A 19,297-nucleotide genomic window follows, 5' to 3' on the forward strand; every position below is an offset into this window, starting at 1 on the left:
ATGTAATGAGATCTTCAGTTTTATGGCTCATCTGACTGATGAGGTAAAAATCAGTTACTAAGCTGATCAAAATTAAGATGTCTGGGCAGCTTAACCTCCTTAATTGGTATCATCAGAGCATGCATTTTCTAAATATTGTGAATTTTTAAAGTGCTTACAAAAAGTTCTTTCATCAATATGATTGTTACTGCAAATAATGTATTTAGAGAGATCTCACTATGAAGACATCAAGGATGGGGAAGAAAATTACAAAGAGAAACAATTAAATCGTAATGTATGTTCCTTGTCCTTAAGTAGTTTTCAATAAACCATAAACATACAAATTTCCCAAACTTACTTAATTTCTATCATATATACAATCTTCGCTGTGGTGTGGGCTAGGGAGTCATCAGCTGGACTGTTTCAGCCTCTAAATAGTTATAAACTGAGCTAGATTTGCCTACAAGGCACTTGTGATGCAAGATACTGTCCTATTTCCACAAAATAAAAATTTATAATCACGATGTTTCTTTGGTAATTACAAAATAACCCAGCAATATGTGTTTTTCAGGACATTAAGTGACTCAGTGACCCTTGCTTAAGGAGAGATTTTGGAATAAACTATGAGGGTGTACATGATGTAACAGACATGGCAGAACCACGTGTCAGATATTGGGGGAAAGTTCAAGATCATAACAACAGCAAACACTTATATATTGTTTATAGTGTATACTTTATTGTATTATGTAAATATTACATTAACTCAATCCTCACAGACTAACCCTATGAAGTATGTTCTATTTTTATCCTTATTTTATTGATGAGAAAACTGAGACACAGAGAAGTTAAGGTACTTATTCAAAAACAAAGAGCAGAATCAGGATTTAAACCCAGGTCTGATAGATCTTAACCAATGCACAGACATCTGTTCTATGATTTAGTTAAAATAATCTCTAAATAGAAACATTTCAAGACATTGGTAATAAGTTATTTCAGTTAAACATTTTTTTTTTTTTTTTTTTTTTTTTTTTTTTTTAAGTTTTTTTTTTTTTATTTGAGAGAGAGAGAATGAGAGACAGAGAGCATGAGAGGGAGGAGGGTCAGAGGGAGAAGCAGACTCCCTGCCAAGCAGGGAGCCCGACGCGGGACTCGATCCCGGGACTCCAGGATCATGACCTGAGCCGAAGGCAGTTGCTTAACCAACTGAGCCACCCAGGCGCCCCTCAGTTAAACATTTTTTTAAGTGCTAACTGGGCTTAAATAAGAGAGTGGCAAATGTCTACAATATTCAGGACTATCTGATGCAATAAAAAGCTTATTGAAGATTTAAAAAGTTTCAGTTGAGGGAAATACATCAACAGGCATTTTAGAAACTAAGAAATACTAAATGGCCAATAAGCCTGTTTTTAATACTTTAATCATAGTCAATATTTTGGCTTTAACTAATATTTATATATCTAGCCCCAGATACTCCCATGAACTCCAGGCCCATATGGCCAACTGCCTTCCAAAAATATAATGGACCCTGTTGGTGGGAATGCATATTGGTGCAGCCATTGTGGAAAACAGTATGGCAGTTCCTTAAAAAATTAAATATAGAAATACAATATGATCCAGTAATTCCACTACTGGGTATTTACCCCCCAAAAATGAGAACACTAATTTGAAAAGCTATATTCACCCTGTGTTTATTGCAGCATTATTTGTAATAGCAAAGATATGGAAGCAACCCAGGTATCCATCCTTAGATGAATGAATAAAGATGGAAGGAATATTACTCAGCCATGAAAAAGAATGAGATCTTGCCATTTGCAACAACATGGATGGACCTAGGGGATATAACGCTAAGTGAAATAAGTCAGACAGAGAAAGACAAATGCCATTTCACTCTTAAGTGGAATTTAAGAAACAAAACAAATGAATAAACAAAGAAAAAAAAGAGACAAACAACAGAGTTTTAAAGATTTTTTTTTTTAATTTATTTATTTGACAGAGAGAGCACAAGTAGGTAGAGTGGCAGGCAGAGGGAAAGGGAGAAGCAGGGTCTCCGCTGAGCAGGGAGCCCGATGCGGGGCTCGATCCCAGGACCCTGGGATCACGACCCAAGCCGAAGGCAGCCACTTAACCGACTGAGCCACCCAGGCGCCCAACAACAGAGTTTTAAATACCAAGAGCAAACTGGTGGTTGCCAGAGGGGAGGTGGGTAGGAGGATGGGTGAAATAGATAAAGGGGATCAAGAGGTACAAATTTCCAGTTACAAAATAAGTAAGTTACAGAGATGAAAAGTATAACATAGGGAATATAGCCAATAAGACTGTAATAATGTTGTTTGGTGACAGATGATGACTATGCTAATCATGGTGAGCTCTGAGTAATGTATAGAATTGTTGAATCATTGTGTTGTACACCCTAAACTAATATAACCCCATATGTTAATTATATATATATAATACAATCAATATATACAAGCATTTCAGAACCAATCAAATTCTTGGTCTATCAATATCAGCTTTGTTAAGTGAATATTCCATATCTGTAAAAATATCACCTGCAATTATTTTGTAAAGTCATGTTACCAAAAAAATGCCTGCACTCAATGGTATAGAGTTTTCACCATATATTGAAAGCAAAGTTTACTAAATAATTTATTTAACATATTCAGCTTAATCATTTCAAATTTTAAAAAATTATGCATAAATATACTTGTATAGAAGAAAGACAGGAGGGAGAGTCTGTACTCTGGGTAATGTAATTATGGATAATTGTTTTCTTCGTTTGGTAATTTTCAAATTTTCTATTATGAACATATATTATTTTTGTAGTTAAAAAATACATACTTTAAAAGGGGGTTGTGTTTAGCTCTGTAGAAACTAAATTTTAGCATTTGTTTAATATTTCTTTGATAAGCAATACTAAATTCGCATAATTTCATTAAGTGCTCTAATGGTTACATAAAGAAATAAAAATAAGTTCTCTGCATTCAAGTAATTTGTATTACTATTACTTTGGTGTTATAGTGAAAAGCCATGGCTAGACCTAAATTTAAGATTCAAGTTGGTGTTGAGAGATGAGTTACAGTCTTGGAACCAACAGATGTGTGAAGCCATTGGTTGCCATTTATTATCATATATTTCAGACATGTTGCTTGACCTTCCTCAGTTTGCACATTTGTGGAATGGGGCATTGAGAGAAGTGATTGATAAAATGAATGTATTATAAAGTAGTATTTCAGATCTAATTTGATATTGCTGTTAGTACCCTCTAAGCAATCTTTCATGTTAAAATTACTCATTTTCAGGTAATTGAGTCTTTATTTGTAAATGGATAATATGGTCTGGATCCTAACAATTATTGGGTCATAGGGGAGAGATATTTTTCTGCAGATCTTACCCTCTATCAACAACTCAACCTATCCATCCATTCATTCATCCATACATACATTTTTATAGGACATCTTCTGAAATGAAGCACTGCGCCGGGCACTATAGTATCCCCTTAAATATTTTGTTTCTTTAATAACATTCCTCTCAAATTCTGTGTATTTGTTGGATAATGATTGATCTGGCACTTCTATCTATCCATATGATCATTTGGAATCAACTATATAGCAATCTGAATAACATTGATGAACTCCAATATTAAGCAGGCCAAAAATAAGATTCTTCATAAATTTTTAGCAACTTCCCTTGGGGGAAAGAAAGTTGGAGTTTCCCTGTGACCTACTCTGGTCAAAATGCACAAAGAGTGTCTGTGTTAGGTATAAGGCTTCATATTTTTGAAGATTATCAAACTGGAACACATCCAAGTCAGGTACCAAGGCTAGATAATGGTTGAGGCATCCTGGAAACTAGCTGGAGGAAGCAGAAATGTTTAACCTGAAATGGAGAAATTTAGTGGAGGAGAAGACAACCACTTAAAAATGCCTGAAGTTCTATCCCATGATGGTAGTAGAGGCTTGTTCTCAGGAGTTAGTACAACCAAGACAAGGACCTAACGAGTACAGTGCTAACAGGACCAGCTATATGCACCCATCGCCCATGATAGCCCCAGTTTATACCTGCTGCAGCTCATTTAGCCCCTGTTAATTATTTAGAGTACCTTGTTTCACTCTCAGAGGTCCCGATGTGGACCAAAGATTATATTTACCCTAAATTTTGTAGAGGTTAGTATAGTTTTTAGTTTTATATCAGAAGGAGCTTACCAACAACAGAAACTGTCTAATAATGTAATGAGGCACCTTACAAAGCAACTATTTTCCTCTCATTCAGGCCTGAATGTCACCTGCCTGGGATGTTTCAGGCAAGAATCCCTTATTTGGTGGTGACTTTTAGGCTACAGATACTCCAGATTTAAAATACTCTTGTTTTATTTTTAATGTTCTACAGTCAAAGGTAAATTCCATGGCACATTTATTAATAACACTTAATATTTTAACTATATTTTTCTTACTAACATGAAGACCTCGCCATTTTGTATTTCATTGAATTTTTGTGGGCTTTGACTAATTTCTGAGAACTAGCAAATTCACACAAGTATTTCTATGTCAGGTTCCTTGTGGATAATAAGGAGACAGAGGCCCTGCTGTCGTAAATAATACCAGGAAAGAACTGTTTAAGAATATGAATTGGACAGGGGCACCTGGGTGGCTCAGTTGGGTAAGTATCAATTTCAGGTCAGATCATGATCTCAGGGTAGTGAGATCAAGCCCAGCATTGGGCTCCATGCTCAGCCTGGAGTCTGCTTGGGATTCTCCCTCTCCCTCTGCCCATCCCCATCCCCACTTGTGTATTCATTCTCTCTCTAAAAAAAATAGTCTTAAAAAAAAAAAGAATATGAATTGGACAGAATATAAATTCAATCTTTACTAAAACAAATTTAATATTGTAAATGGTTTGCTTTTATACTTAATACATTTAAGTTTTTTAAGATTTATTTATTTGAGAGAGAGAGAGAGAAAGAGCACATGGGCACATGAGCAGGAAGAGGTGTAGAGGGAGAGAGAGAATCTCAAGCAGACTCCATGCTGAGCAGGGAGCCCAACACAAGGCTCAATCTCAGGACTCAGATCATGATCATGACCTGAGCCGAAATCAAGAGTCTGTCACTTAACTAACTGGAGCCACCCAGGTACCCCAATAAATATAATATTTATTTTCTAGTATCAATCACCTACTATAACATGCTGTTTTGTGATATAGAATTCAGAGCACTGTCTTTGAATTTAAAGGCCCAGTTCAAGTCCTCACTCTGCCAGTAACTGCTTTTGTGATTTGAGATAAAAGATGTAACCTCTCTGAGTTTTAGATTCTTTATCTAGACTACAAAGAGATAATGCTACAATTTTATAGTGTAATTCTTAGGATTAGAAATAATTATGTTAAAAAAAAAAACCTGGCACAAAGAATGTGTTCAAAAAGTTAGATTGAGAGACTGTTTCACAAACATTAAATCTATTTTAACCTACTTGCCACTATTTAACGCTGCTCTATTTGTACATCTTTGTGCTCAAGGTTGACTGTCCATTTGTTAGCACATCTGCATATTCCTCATAATTAATATCTTTTTTAATGACATACGGTTTAGTGACTGGAAATTGAGTCTTGCCTTCTGTTTTCAATTTGTTTATGACTCAACGACTCAATGTATGTGTCTGAACTTTAATTTTCCATTCTGGAAACTAGAATTTAAAATCCTTGCTCATATGTAGCTATTTCAGAAAATGTGTAATCCAAGGATTTTGAGTATGTGCCAGGCTATTCAGTGGTGCAGCCAGGATGCATGTAGATAAAAGGCCATGGTTTTCTCTTGTGTTATGTTAACAGGGAAATCTAAATGAGGATGCCAATAATCTACCCTCTGAAGTGGGGGGCGGGTAGTTTGAGCTAGGCTGCAGTCAGATTCCAAGCGAAGCCAGGAAGAAGCAGCACATGGGCTTGGAATGAGCGTGGGCAGAGTTGATGGAGTCGTAGACCCTGGAATCAGGCTGAGGACATGATTGCCCCACAGGAACAATCTCACATGGTCCCGATGGCCTGTCCCTCTGAAACACAAGGTCCAGTGCACATTTGGATGTTAATTTCTGACTTCTGAACCCCATCCTGAAGCACTAATACCTCTTTTATGCTGTTCACACATTCTGTGTTAGTTATTTGAGTCCTGTCTTATCTCTCTACTAAACATAAAGTAGATGGTCTAAATCCCACTCTCCTTCTATTCTGCCCTTTCCCTTCCCCCAGCAAAGAATCTTGTGCAGAATGGCATTCAATCTATTTTATTACAGATTTGAATTTAATACAAAATATCATAGATGTCTTCAATGTCTTAATGCAGTATTTTATTCCAGTATTTTATTTATTTTTTATAAAAATTTATTTATTTATTAGAAAGAGAGAGGGCACATATGAGCAGGGATAGGGACTGAAGGAGAGGGAGAGAGAGAGAGAGAATCTCCAGCAAACTCCCTGCTGAGCATGGAGCCGGACTAGATCTCACAACCTTGAGATCATGATCTGAGCTGAAATCAAGAGCCAGTCTTTTAACCAACTGAGCCATCCATGAGCCTCTATTCCAGTATTTTAAATGCACACACATACACACAAAAACACACTGCAGTAGTAACAAGTTGGTGCGTGGGCTGTCCTGAGAAATGGGTGCATATGAGAAGTTCATTGAATTCATTTTCTCCCCAAAAATTTCCTCTTTTGGCCACTACAGCGTTGGTAGTCACCAGTCACATGGAAAAAAAGAAAAAAAGCCTCTGCTTTTGCTTTTAGAGCTCTCCTCAGGAATTTATAAATTTGTAAGGAGCAAAAATTTAAGGCATTCTGTTTGTTTTGGGTTTCTTTTTTTTAGATAGGGAAGAATCCACAAGTGCATATCATTTAAAAGTTTAATAAAATGGTACATTTTAATGATTATAGCATCTAGACTAGTCCAATCTGCGATTTGATTTATGGCTTAATGTGTTGTATTCATTTTGCCTTCCAAAAAAGGTTAAATTTGAAATTTTATTAAAAACTTCCTTCCTTTGAATTTATAGATTGGGGTAGCTGTTTTATCCACTTGCCGCGTAGAATTAGTATTTACTGGACAAGAAGTGTTGATTCAGGAGGTTGTCTGTGGAGTGCTTGCCCCGTGAGGGTCATATTAAACTCGAGAGAAGCTTTTTGAGCAACATAGCATCTTGGAGACAATATATCAAGCTGATAGATACACGGCTCTTCTGTTAAGAAACCAGGGATGAAATTATGGCTGGCTCCCAGTTATTGCTTTGGTGCTAAGGAGCCTCTAAGGAATAGGTCTAGGATAAAAGGGGTTAACCAGAGGGGAAAGAAAGGGTTCCGGAACTCAGTGTTACTAGAAGCATGGAAAATGAATAGTTATATGTAAATAAGATGATCACTCTGGAAATATTTTGCAATTTTATATAATCAGTGTGACCAATTTAATGGGGCACTTTTTTTTGGTTATCACTCAGAACCCAAGGTACTGTATTATTATTATGGAGCCTACTTTGGGGCATGCCTCCATTCTTTCTTAATTGCATGATCATGCAGTTTTAAACATGTGAATGGATTTCTGTGTATATATTTATAACTCCAGTTTTTTCATGTTGATGACTTATCAGAACTGATTTTTCTTCCAAATTTGGACTGTTGGTGATATGATATTCCTTTACACAGAAAAGTTAGACAAGAAAATAGTCAAATGAGGGGCATGACTTTATATGTTCTACACCAATTTTGTCCTTTACTTTTTGCCCATGCCTTTCCGATATATGTCCGTTTATTATGAATCAATTAAAAAACATAGAGCAAATAAGAAATAATCATTGTTAAAACTATATGTGTTCACAGATAAACGATCAATTAGCAAGTTTGTAGCAGTGGCTTATGGGATAAGTGGCCCTGGACAGAAATCCTACTGCATCCTGGGCATGTCACACTTCTACTAACTGAGGGAGCAATTTCATTCCATTTCATTTCTCTTCAAGCATCTGGTTCAGCCTCACACTTCAGTACTGAGCTGAAGCCTTGGCTTTTATTTTGCTCACTGAGAAAATGGAGACCATCAGAAGAGATCCTTGCTGTTTTTCTGTCATGAAATCTCCCTATCTCTCTGTATCAGCAGTCTCTGAATTCACTTCTGCACAATGGGTATACCATCCGTGCTCTGGTCAATAGCCATTGTGCCCTGCTGGCTTGCTTCTCTCTGCCTCCCACACAAGGAATTGGCTCTGGCAGTTATTCTTCCTTCTGCTACATTATCATTTCCCCACATCTCTTCTGGATCTTTCCAATAGGTGTGCATACACTATAACATCTCCCAGTTTTTAGAACACCTTCCTTTAATACCAGAAGCTTCTCTAAATGCCGCCCCATTTTCTACTCTCCTTTAGAACAAAATCCTTCAAAAGAGTTGCCTGTGCTCACTATCCCCTCATTCCTTTCCCACCGTCTCTAGTCACACTGCCGTGCCTGCCACGGTACTGCATCTTTTCTTGGCACCTGTCACCAAACACCTCCACTGGGCCAAATGCAAAATATAATTCTGTCTCTTTGCTTAAACTCTCAGTGCGTTGGACAGTTGATCAGTCCTTCCTTTTGGATATGCTTTCTTTACTTGACTTCCAGGCTGTACCGTCTCTAGGATTTTGTCCTCCCTCATGGACCACTCCTTTATACCTCATTTGTTGTAGAAGATTCGTCCTGACCTCAAAATGTTGGTGGACCTCATGGCTCAGTTCACAGAAGTCTTCTGCACTCATTCCATCTACACTCACCCCTGGGTTATTTCATCAAGTCTCAGCCATTAAATACCACACACACCTTCATCCACAACTCCTATCCTGACTCATACTTGCAGCTTCTTCTTGGATGTCCCTCCTCTTCAATGTAACATGGTCAAAACAGAATTCCTGATCCCCCCCATAACTGATCTCTCCCCTCAGCATTCCTCAGCTCAGCAATGGCACCACCATTCACCTGGGAGGTTAGGTTCAACACACTGACAGCATCTTTAACTCCCTCATTTTCTCTTAGCAAAATACCCTCCACACTCACTCGAACAGCAGAATATATCACCACCTCTGCTGCTGTAACTCCAATCCATGCTGTTGTCATCTTTTACCTGGATTGCTACAGTAGGTAATTTCCCTATGTCTACTCTTGCCCCCACTCCTCCATTAGCATAGTCTTTATAGGTTCCAAATTACACCATGTCCTTTATTAAAACCCTGCAATGGCCCCCAAATCCATTTCAAATGGAATCCAGAGCCCTTAGTATATTTTCAAGGCCTAGAATTGGAAAGGATCTTGAGGGATCTAGGACCTGCCTGTCCCTCCAACCTCTTTTCCTTTCCTTCTCCATGGCCCACATCAGCCACATTGGCCTTTCCACTGTTCTTGAACACAGCTGATGCTTATTGCCTCCCTGGCTGGATTGCTCTTCCTCTGGACACTCATGACCTCTTCTCTCATGCCATTGAGGTCTCTGCTCAAATGTCACCTAATAACATGTTCTTCCTATGATCTTCCTGCCCAGTCTGAATTGTTATGTAATAATAAAATTGCACTCCTTTTCACTTTCTCCTCTCTCACCCTGATTTATTTTCCTCCTGAGCTTAGCTGTCTGGTAGGATCTTATGTACCCGCTGGCTTAATGCTTGCTCCCTCTGTTTACATCTGAGTTCCACAGGGTCAGAGGCCATGTCTGTTTTACTCGGTGCTGTTATCCGTCCACACAAAGAATACTACTTTGCACAGAGTAGAGGCTCAATAAATGTTTATTGAATAAATTAGTGGATTATTGATGAACTCAAAACCCTTACAACAGATTGATGAAACCTGTAATGTAATTTGTCCGTTCTCATCACTGGCCATTCATTAGCTTCATAGTTCACAGGCAGGTTCTCCTGTGGGGGAAAGTACGTAAAACACACACACTACATAAGGCTATGTATGAAAAAAAGTTGAAAATGAAGTCTGAGAGTTGTTTTCATTATTTTGATCCCTTCTTCTTCTTCGTTAATGACCTCTAGTAGTCTTTGGCCATTAGAAACGTATATTACAATAATTAGAGTATTCCTAAAAACTGACATTATAGTAGCACTTAAATTCTGCTGAGGGAAGTTCAGATCAGTCCAACATAATAATAATAATAATAACAACAATTAATAATTACCAAGACCCAAAATAAGGTGCTTTATATACATTGTCTCTGATCTTCACAACAATTCTCAAAGAAAACTATCCCCATTCTAAAGATAAGAAACATTAAGCTCAGAGCCATTAGGTGATTATCCTAAATTCACAGAGCTTTGCTTAATTTCTTTTGAGTTTCAGGCTAGCTTTGGAACAAATTTTAATATGATAGGTTCATTCAAGTTATACCTGCTGGAAAAATTAATTTAATAACCAGAGTCATCTTGTCATTTTTTTTAAGTAGAATAGGCTTTAGTTTCACTTACTCCTGTAAGACCTTATAGAACTATTCAAATAGAGTTCCCTGATAGATTATATCAAGTAGATAGGCTAAATTCAGGAAAAATTGGCCAGAGATTCAACTAAACTAGAAAAGGCAACATAGATGCTTCAACTGGCAACATATTTGAATAAGAGCAACTGAGTGTATAAATCACACGAGGAAAGAACTTTAGTTTTTATATTTTCATAGGTGAGAATTAAGTCTGGAATGTACTATTTTCAGCTAATCACATATATTTATCATTGTAGAAAATACAATTGTAATAAACCATCCTCAAAAAAAAAAGCCAGTTGTGTTCATGAGTAGCAGTGTGATTAAGTGGCGATGGGTGATATACATGGCAGAAATAAAAGATCTGGACTCCTTCACTGTTTGATTGTTTGATTGCTTAGCAAAGAGTTAAAATAAAAAGGTACTTTAATATTTGGTTCACTAAGTTCCCTACATATTTTTAATTAGATAAACAGAAGTACAGGTGGGAATGTGCTGCATATTCATTTGTCTTGGCATTTGGGGGCTGGCTTTTAAGATTGAAATACTAATGTAATTGTGTTGAGATGAACAATAAGGAAGTACAGTAGTTCAGGAATGAAAATGTTAAATTAAATGGACCATGTTTAACATTGTTGTTGATCCTGAGGAACAGTTTTTCCAGTATATGGAGCATTTCGATTCCATCCAGCATATGTTCTCCACAGTTTTCTCTGCTCTAATTCATCTGTGTTTTTCGACAGCTCCAGATGGCGTGCTGCCTCCGAGGCTTTCATCTGCCACTCCAACCAGTCTTCAGGTTGTCTGGTTTACACCAGCTCGCAACAACGCTCCCGGCTCTCCCAGATACCAACTCCAGATGAGGCCTGGCCACTCCACCCATGGATTTATAGAGTGAGCATCCTACTTTGTCCATCCTCCTCACTGTCACCTAGATTATACAATGTGGACATAATTTACTTTGTCTTAATCTTTGAATAGGTCAGTTCTCATTTGCAACAAACAAAGGCCACCTTTTAAATGTACAAATAAACAAAAGACAAGTAACACTCTAGGGGATAATTACTTGCTTTGCAAAAATCTCTATTTTTCATTTATATTAATATTTCTTCCCCCTTAACTTTCCATGAGCATATGTATTGCATAAAGCAAGCATAAACCTGAACTGAAAAAAGAAAATGCTGTCTGAACTGTAGATACAAAATTATAATACTTAGTCTACTCCACGTGGCAATCAGTCTCAATAGTAGTCTAGAATTTTCTCAATACTACTAGAATTTACATTTCATATAAATGCAATAGTACAAACCCTCAACCAAATGGCTCATTATTTTAAGAGAGATCTCATATGACAACAGAAAATTACAGTACTTAACTGTATGTTGACATTCTCTGAAAATTCTTTGCAATAAGATTTTACTTGTTTTTTTTAAATTTCTTTGAATATCTAAAGCTTCCTAATGAACATTTCTTTCCTATGTAGGTTATTTTCCAATCCTTCTGCATCGTTAAGCTATGAAGTGAGAGATCTCCAACCATACACAGAATATGAGTTTCGGTTGGTTGCCTCCAATGGATTTGGCAGTGCACATAGTTCCTGGATTCTCTTCATGACCACAGAGGACAGTAAGTGGTCTGAACAATACACTGCCAAATGTTGTCTACATTAGGGACGATTAAATGTCTTAAGTTTTTCCAAAACAGAGAAATAAGCATCCACTCTTTTCTTGACAGTTAGTGACAATAATCTCTTCTAGGGCAAGGGTAGTCAGACTCTCCCGAAAGAAGAAAAATGTAGGCTTGGGGGATTTCTAGGGTGAGGACTTCAGAAGAAAAATTACTACAGGAAGAAGTGATTTGCAATAAATTACAACATGGTCCCATTCTATCCTTCAGGATACATCTAGGTATCCTGCAAGAGGGAAGTTATCATGTTCCACTCAGTGCACTCTGCTTTGGAGGAATTCCAGCAGGCAGAAGAACATGGAATAGGAGTCTTACTTCATGAGGATGCTTACTATATCATTAAATGTTTTCCTGGAAACAGAGTCCATTATACTTTTAGTCACACCTGAAAGACAGACTTCAGAATAGAGAAATATAATCTGATAACAATGATTCTGCACTATTACAAAGAGTAGATTGGGATTGCCTTATTTTTTAATCAAGAGACTTTTCTAGTTTTTCATGAAGGAGTTATGTTTACATATATATGTCTTGACTAGGTTATACATAGAAAATAAATATATGATTGTAATACTTCGTTTTATACAAATTACTTCTATAAAAGCATATATATGGAAGTATAATTTTTTTTTTAGAAAAGTTTGAAATTAAATCAAGCTCTATGGAGTGAATGAGGACACTGTATCTTTGAGCAATGAGGTTTTTAGGGTTAATCTTGTCAAGTCTTTTAATCAGAGGCTCCTTAGTGGATGTGGCTCAGTTGGCCAATTGCCATTCTGGCTCTATATCCAATGAGGACCTGAATGACTTTCAAAAGGCTAGATATTAATCAGAAGACATGGTATTTGAAACAATATCAACTATATATTAAATAGATTCTTTTATTTCTCTAATACCCTTAATTATATTATTTTAGTGAGGATAAGACATCAAATGAGATAGAATCAGAACTATCTACCTTCCTTAAAGCTTCCTTTATTTTTTAAAAAGGCCCTTATGAACAATAATATATAATACTTCATTCTTTTCTCCCAATTTGTAATTACTCCCTGGGAGCAAGTTAGGTACTTTACAAGGGCACATCCAGTCCTTTTGGTCTCTTGGGTACCATTTAGTAAATTATCAGCACAGTGCAGTAGACGACACCCAAGACCCAGAAAGCATTAATGCACTACTCAATGCACCTACACCCCATTTAGGGGGAACATCACACACACTCTGGGGAATCTAACAACATAGTCACCAACTGTATACAGATTTATGAACTAAAGAGCTCACCCTCAAAGTAGATTGTTAAAGAAACATTTTTTTAAAAGCAACTGAAAATAGACTTTTAATTCTCCTTGGATATAGCTTGTTTGAAGGCATTCAGTAAAGGTTAACTAAAAATAATTATTCAGACCACGGCAGAGGTGGTGGCTCCTTAGAATGCCACCTTGAAAGAGGAGGGACATATATACTCCTTTTTTGGCCCCCCCCAATTTCTATTCCCACAGAGAGAGGGCAACACCTGGATTTCCTCAATGGTGATTCTTCTTCACTAGAGGCCATGAACTTTTATCTACAGGCAGGAAGTTATCACATAAATAAAGTATAAAACATTGCAAAGTACCAGTTAGCATAGCATTCTTTGTTGAGCAAACTTCTCCTGCCTTATCTTACTACAAAACAAGTCTTGCAGACTCTATGTGGTTAGAATTTTCATGCACGCAGACGTTGGCTTCTTTGTGATTTGTAGGGCCTGGGTTTGAAGTGAATAATATTAACACTTCGTCTTGGTTAAGAATTGGTAACACATGACTATATAGCTGGTATTGACCCAAGAAACCCAGCCATCATTTTTATGTAAATCCTTTCTGTGAAACCAATGACTTCTTTCTTCTTCTGCTTCATGTGCACACTGCAAAGTCATATACATTATGAAAGAGCCAAAGGCTGGCCATTTGCCCCCCTAGGTTAACTCACCAGTGCTTGCTTACCCCTGAGACATAATGGCAGTGCACTCTATATTTTGGGTGTCAGTGGAGATGGATGCCATCTCTGGAACAATGTGCAATTGAGTTGACAAAGAGTGAGTGATTGGCATTGGGCACAAGCATTTTTTTTTCTGTCAGGGCTTCACAGCATTGCTTATGAAACCACCCATGATGACAGCTCCATGCCAGATTTGCACTTGATCCTGACCAGCACCGCCCATTTGCCCAAGTGCAATTTCTAATGTAAAAATTCTACATATCATCTTACAGAATAAAACAGAGAAGTCACCTCATGCCCACATTTAAATTTCATACCATCAATAGGCACCTTTCTGCATCAGCCAAAGCCTCTCGAAACTTCCTGGTGCCAAAAAAGGTCACCAAGAGCAATATTTTTAGTGTGATATAGTAAGACTGTGATTTTCGTCAAGCTTGTGACATGGCTGAAACCAGAAGGAGATACCTAGGCAGGAAATGAACTGTACACAGAGAAACAAATGCTCTGAGTGCAAAGAGAAGTTCTCATGGACAGAGAAAAGGGTTGTGAAGAATCTTAATAGATTTTTTTTCAAATAATTTGTCATTTATATCAGAGTGCCACCAATACCCAGTTCCATGCATTTTTAAAAATCTAGTGTGCTGATGCCAAATAATAATAATGCACATTTCCTATGAATATTTTAAATCCTGTTAAACGTGTGTTAATAAAAGATGTTTGTTCCAGCCAACTTGGTCAGTGTAGTGTTCGACTGTTTGCAACCAGATAAATACAAACAACTCATGGTTCTTGTTTTATGTGTGTGTGTGTGTTTGTGTGTGTGTGTGTATGTTTTGTTTGTTTTTGGTTTTTGGTTTTGGGATGCTGCTGGCAGTCCAAGCACCTGGCATATCTGCAGTTTGCAAAAATACATTAAGATTGTGTTAGACTCGGATGCATATGATTGATAACATGAAGACACTTGCCAAAGCACTGAAATTTTTGGATATTTTTTAACCTGAAATAACCATCACTCCTGATTATATTATTGTTCCCTTTCTCTTGTGTGCTCACAATTGTTTTCTGTGCAGTATATGCATATAGAAATTGTAGTTGGCTGAAAGGGTAAGTTTCCTGTAACTTTAAGATGTGGACATGTACTTTGGCCTACTAAAATCCTGCCCTGTGGAAAATACGAGATAACCCACTTTTCTTTAAAAATGTGGATTCCCTAGACCACCAAAAGTCAGCTAATCTGTTTTTCTCAAAGTTTTTCAGGTAACAAGATTGAAATATGGAATATCTTTATTTCAGTCATTTTAACAACAAACATTTATGGTACACACAGGCAATTAGATGAACCTAATGAAAATGAGATTGTTTTCTAAAAATTACTTCTCTCCTTCCAAAACAAAACAAAAACTCAAATTGGTTCTGGAGTGGGCCATTGAGTTATATATTTTTAAAAGACTTTAAAAATTTGATCATTTTACTAAATTTGAAATTAAAGACTCAAGATTTGTATTTTTAACCACTAATCGAAGAGGCATTATTAAACAAAATCTGTGGGATTTGAACAGTTTATTCTGTAGATTTACTTAGGCAACTTTTCATGAGCTCATCATTTTGCTAATAGACTGATTGTGAGTTTTGCCTGGAGTATGTTAGAACAAAAGACTATGTATCCTATCACCTATACAGTGGAATTTTAGGTATTCTTTACATACTTTATATATTCATTATATTGGACCTTGTTGTTATTTTTCCCATACTTAACAATAGCACCGTGAACAAGGGATGAAGCAATGAGGGATACTATTCTAGAATCTGGATCCTGCTTTACTTTTTCTGTCAGCATTTTTTAGTTTCCCCTCCCCAACCCCTCATTCATCTCTGAGATTCTCACAGCAGGTTACAAAGGAACAGAGGTTCTTCTGCAGTGAGACAGAGAGACATTGCAATGTTCGTGGACATCTGTATCTAACAGAACACATTTCTTCCTCATTTGTTGTCTGGCAAAATCTGCTCATTTATCAAGCCTCTGCTCAAATGTCACCTCCTCTGTGAAGCCTTCCCTCCTCCTTGCTACCGTAGAATTGTGATTTGTATTGTGCGCCATCAATAGCCGCTTCTGAACTGTAACTTCTCAGGACCTAAGTCTCTGTCTTATTTATCTTTGTACCAAAGCCTCCCCTTATCTGCCATTTTGCTTTCTTTTATTATGAGTTATGGCTGTTAATCTCTTACTGTGCTTAATTTATAAACTATCATAGGTATATATGTATAGGAAAAACATAGTATGTATAGGGCTCAATAATATCTACAGTTTCAGGCATCCACTGAGGGTCTTGAAATGTATCCCTGCAAATATGGGGGGATGACTGCATATTCAGTGCCTGGTGGAGAATACGATATAGAGCAGGTGCCCAAAAATTGTGAGTTGAAGTATTGATTAAGAAGACTTTTGTATAAGCAAACCCATGAAAACTCAACCAAGCAAACCTTATCTGGGTACCTGTCCTGTCCCAGGGATTGAAAGAGACATCAAAATTACAAGGATGATGAAGACACTGTTCTTTCCTTGAGGCACCCATTATCTAGCGATGGGAACATAGAGTGAAACCATAGTTAGAGTATAGAGAGCTAAGGCTTCTGTGAGAGCAAGTCAGAAGCCGAGCATTTCCCTCAACATGGGATGTCAGGCAAGCCTTCCCTGAGGAGAAGACCAAGAGAAGGAATAGGGAATGATTTATATTTGGAGTTCACTTTAATATCACATTTCAAATTTATTTCCTCACAATTGGCCCAGAAGAGGGCAGAAGAAGCAATTGCTGTTGGGTTGTCTGCTGACGGCAGGAGACCCGGGGGGTGGCTTGCAGGGAACACCCTTTCTGCCAGTGTTTTCAGCCTCTGTCTGACATAAGGCAGGTGAGGATGAGAGACAAATGTGAGAAGGAAATCCCAAAAGCAATCCTCATTCTCTGCGTTGGTCAGAGGCAGACTGCTGCCTGTCCCTTTGACTCAACATTGACTGTCTTGACTAGGATAATGAATGTTCTAATTAGAGAGGCGTCTGCTAGCCCAAAATCATGTCTATTTCAAAATGAAGCAGGGAAGGATATATAGGAAGAGAATTCCAGAAGGAAAACACTTTTTTTCTTATTCTCAAAACCTATACTCTGAGTCTTGTGACAGGGAGAAGTAAAACTGTGGTATGAAATTCAATTAATTGATCAAGATAATTCTAGAGCAGGATTTTCTAGATCATTTAATAAATATATTTGTGCTCTTAGGAGTATTTAAGTTTTGAAATTAATATTGCATGACCAACATCTTTTTATTAGTGTGCTTTACAATTTGAAGTCTCAATCTGCACCTTAAAAATGTTCTCTGTGAGAGAAAAAGAGGAACATTTTAAAATTAGAGTGGAGCATATTTGCATCAGTAGATTTTATTTTATTTAATGGAGAAATATGAACTATAGGTTTCAGTAGTTCTGCACAATTATTTTGCTTTCTTCATTCTAAAGAGGCTTCCTAATTGTTTTAAATATTAATTTCTGAATGCTGATATATTTATCCTTTCACACAGTGATTATAGGTATCTTATTTTAACCGTAACAGAAGATCCATGATGAAAAGTAAATTATTTCATCTGCTGATTTAGAGAGCAAAATGGCTCTGTATGCATATCACTACATAGTTTGTATTCTGGCTCATGGATCCCACCCCCCAAATTCTTGTATTTCCAGAATTAATAAAAGCAAATACTTATTATTTTTTTTACATTCTTATTTTTATATCCTAAGATCCAAAGCTAAAAGCAACCAACAGAAACTCCTTTGAAAGGATGGATTGAGGGCGCCTGGGTGGCTCAGTTGGTTAAGCGACTGCCTTCGGCTCAGGTCATGATCCTGGAGTCCCTGGATCGAGTCCCGCAACAGGCTCCCTGCTTGGCGGGGAGTTTGCTTCTCCCTCTCCCACTCCCCCTGCTTATGTTCCCTCTCTCCCTGTGTCTTTCTCTGTCAAATAAATAAATAAAATCTTTCAAAAAAAAAAAAAGAAAAAAAAGAAAGGATGGATTGATTAATGAAATGTTCTATCCACCTGGCCTCAAAGTCCCTCCTGAGCTCTTGGATCTCTGTTGGCCATGTAAGGCATACTGTTTTTCCAAATTGGGAACTTCCAGTTCTTTCAGGACATTTTTTATGCTTCAATGAATTCTCACATCGACACTTTTAATTTTCTGTCCCAAACTTTCAAGGAAGACTCCATAACCGTTCACCATACAATATGCCACAGTTCTAGAAGTCAAAGCATTCTTCCTAAACTATATTCTGCTCTCTCGTGGGAAAAATGGAGAAAAAGAGTTTCCCAGTATTGGTTCCCCTAATGGCAGATTATCAAATAGTATCTTTTCAATTTCACCAAGCTTCTAGTCTTCAAAACCTCCTTTTATTAGACAACGATGCCATACGTGTGTTACACAGCCCGTTTCCTATTTTATCAATTGTCAAGAAACTGCACATTCATTTTTGTGCAAAACAGAGTACACATTTTTAATATTTGCTTTGGGATACAACTATCATACCCTCTTCATCATCACAAGATTAATATTTCTTTATTTTATTGGTCCTATTTCATTTAAGTCTTTTATCATGAGGTGTCAAAAATCCTTTTTGGGGAGTAGTTGAGGTATAAAATACATTGATAAAAGAATTCATGAGTAAAGAGAAGATAGAATCCATCACTCTTCTGCTAACATACCAGTAGCGAACATCGAAAGGCTACATTAACAATTAGCATGTACTATATTGCTATATATATATAATTATACATCCATCTATTTGCCACCTTGATTTTGAATTCATTGGCAAATTTAAGGGATATTCATGTGTGGAGTTAATATTACTGAACAGAGCTTTTGAACTGAGTTTTTAATTAGAATGATAAAAAGTTGCTTTAGGGCAGTAATGAGAACATCATAGGAAAACTGAGCAATCGTGGGTAACTCTAATAGCAAACAAGTGCAGAATATGTGAGAAAACCACTGGAAGTTACATCCACACTGAAGGTGGGAGTCATTCAGACTGTTTATTCCTATGCACACACACACACGCGCGCGCACATGTGTGCACACACCCTCCCTAATACGCACACCTGACTATGAAAATAAATAAGCAGACCCCTCCACTAACGATTT

The 19,297-nt window shown here is 37.2% G+C and overlaps 1 protein-coding gene across 1 annotated transcript in view; it reads left to right on the plus strand.

Moving 5' to 3' along the window:
* Positions 1–19,297, plus strand: part of USH2A (usherin) — a 710,400-nt gene that overhangs the window by 443,683 nt on the left and 247,420 nt on the right. Inside the window, exons 38-39 of the mRNA XM_021698433.1 lie at positions 11,200–11,350; positions 11,940–12,082. Coding sequence (XP_021554108.1) covers positions 11,200–11,350; positions 11,940–12,082 — 294 coding nt within the window. The remainder of the gene's footprint in view (positions 1–11,199; positions 11,351–11,939; positions 12,083–19,297) is intronic.

The sequence above is a fragment of the Neomonachus schauinslandi genome, chromosome 6 (assembly GCF_002201575.2).
Source record: "Neomonachus schauinslandi chromosome 6, ASM220157v2, whole genome shotgun sequence".
Classification (NCBI taxonomy): domain Eukaryota; kingdom Metazoa; phylum Chordata; class Mammalia; order Carnivora; family Phocidae; genus Neomonachus; species Neomonachus schauinslandi.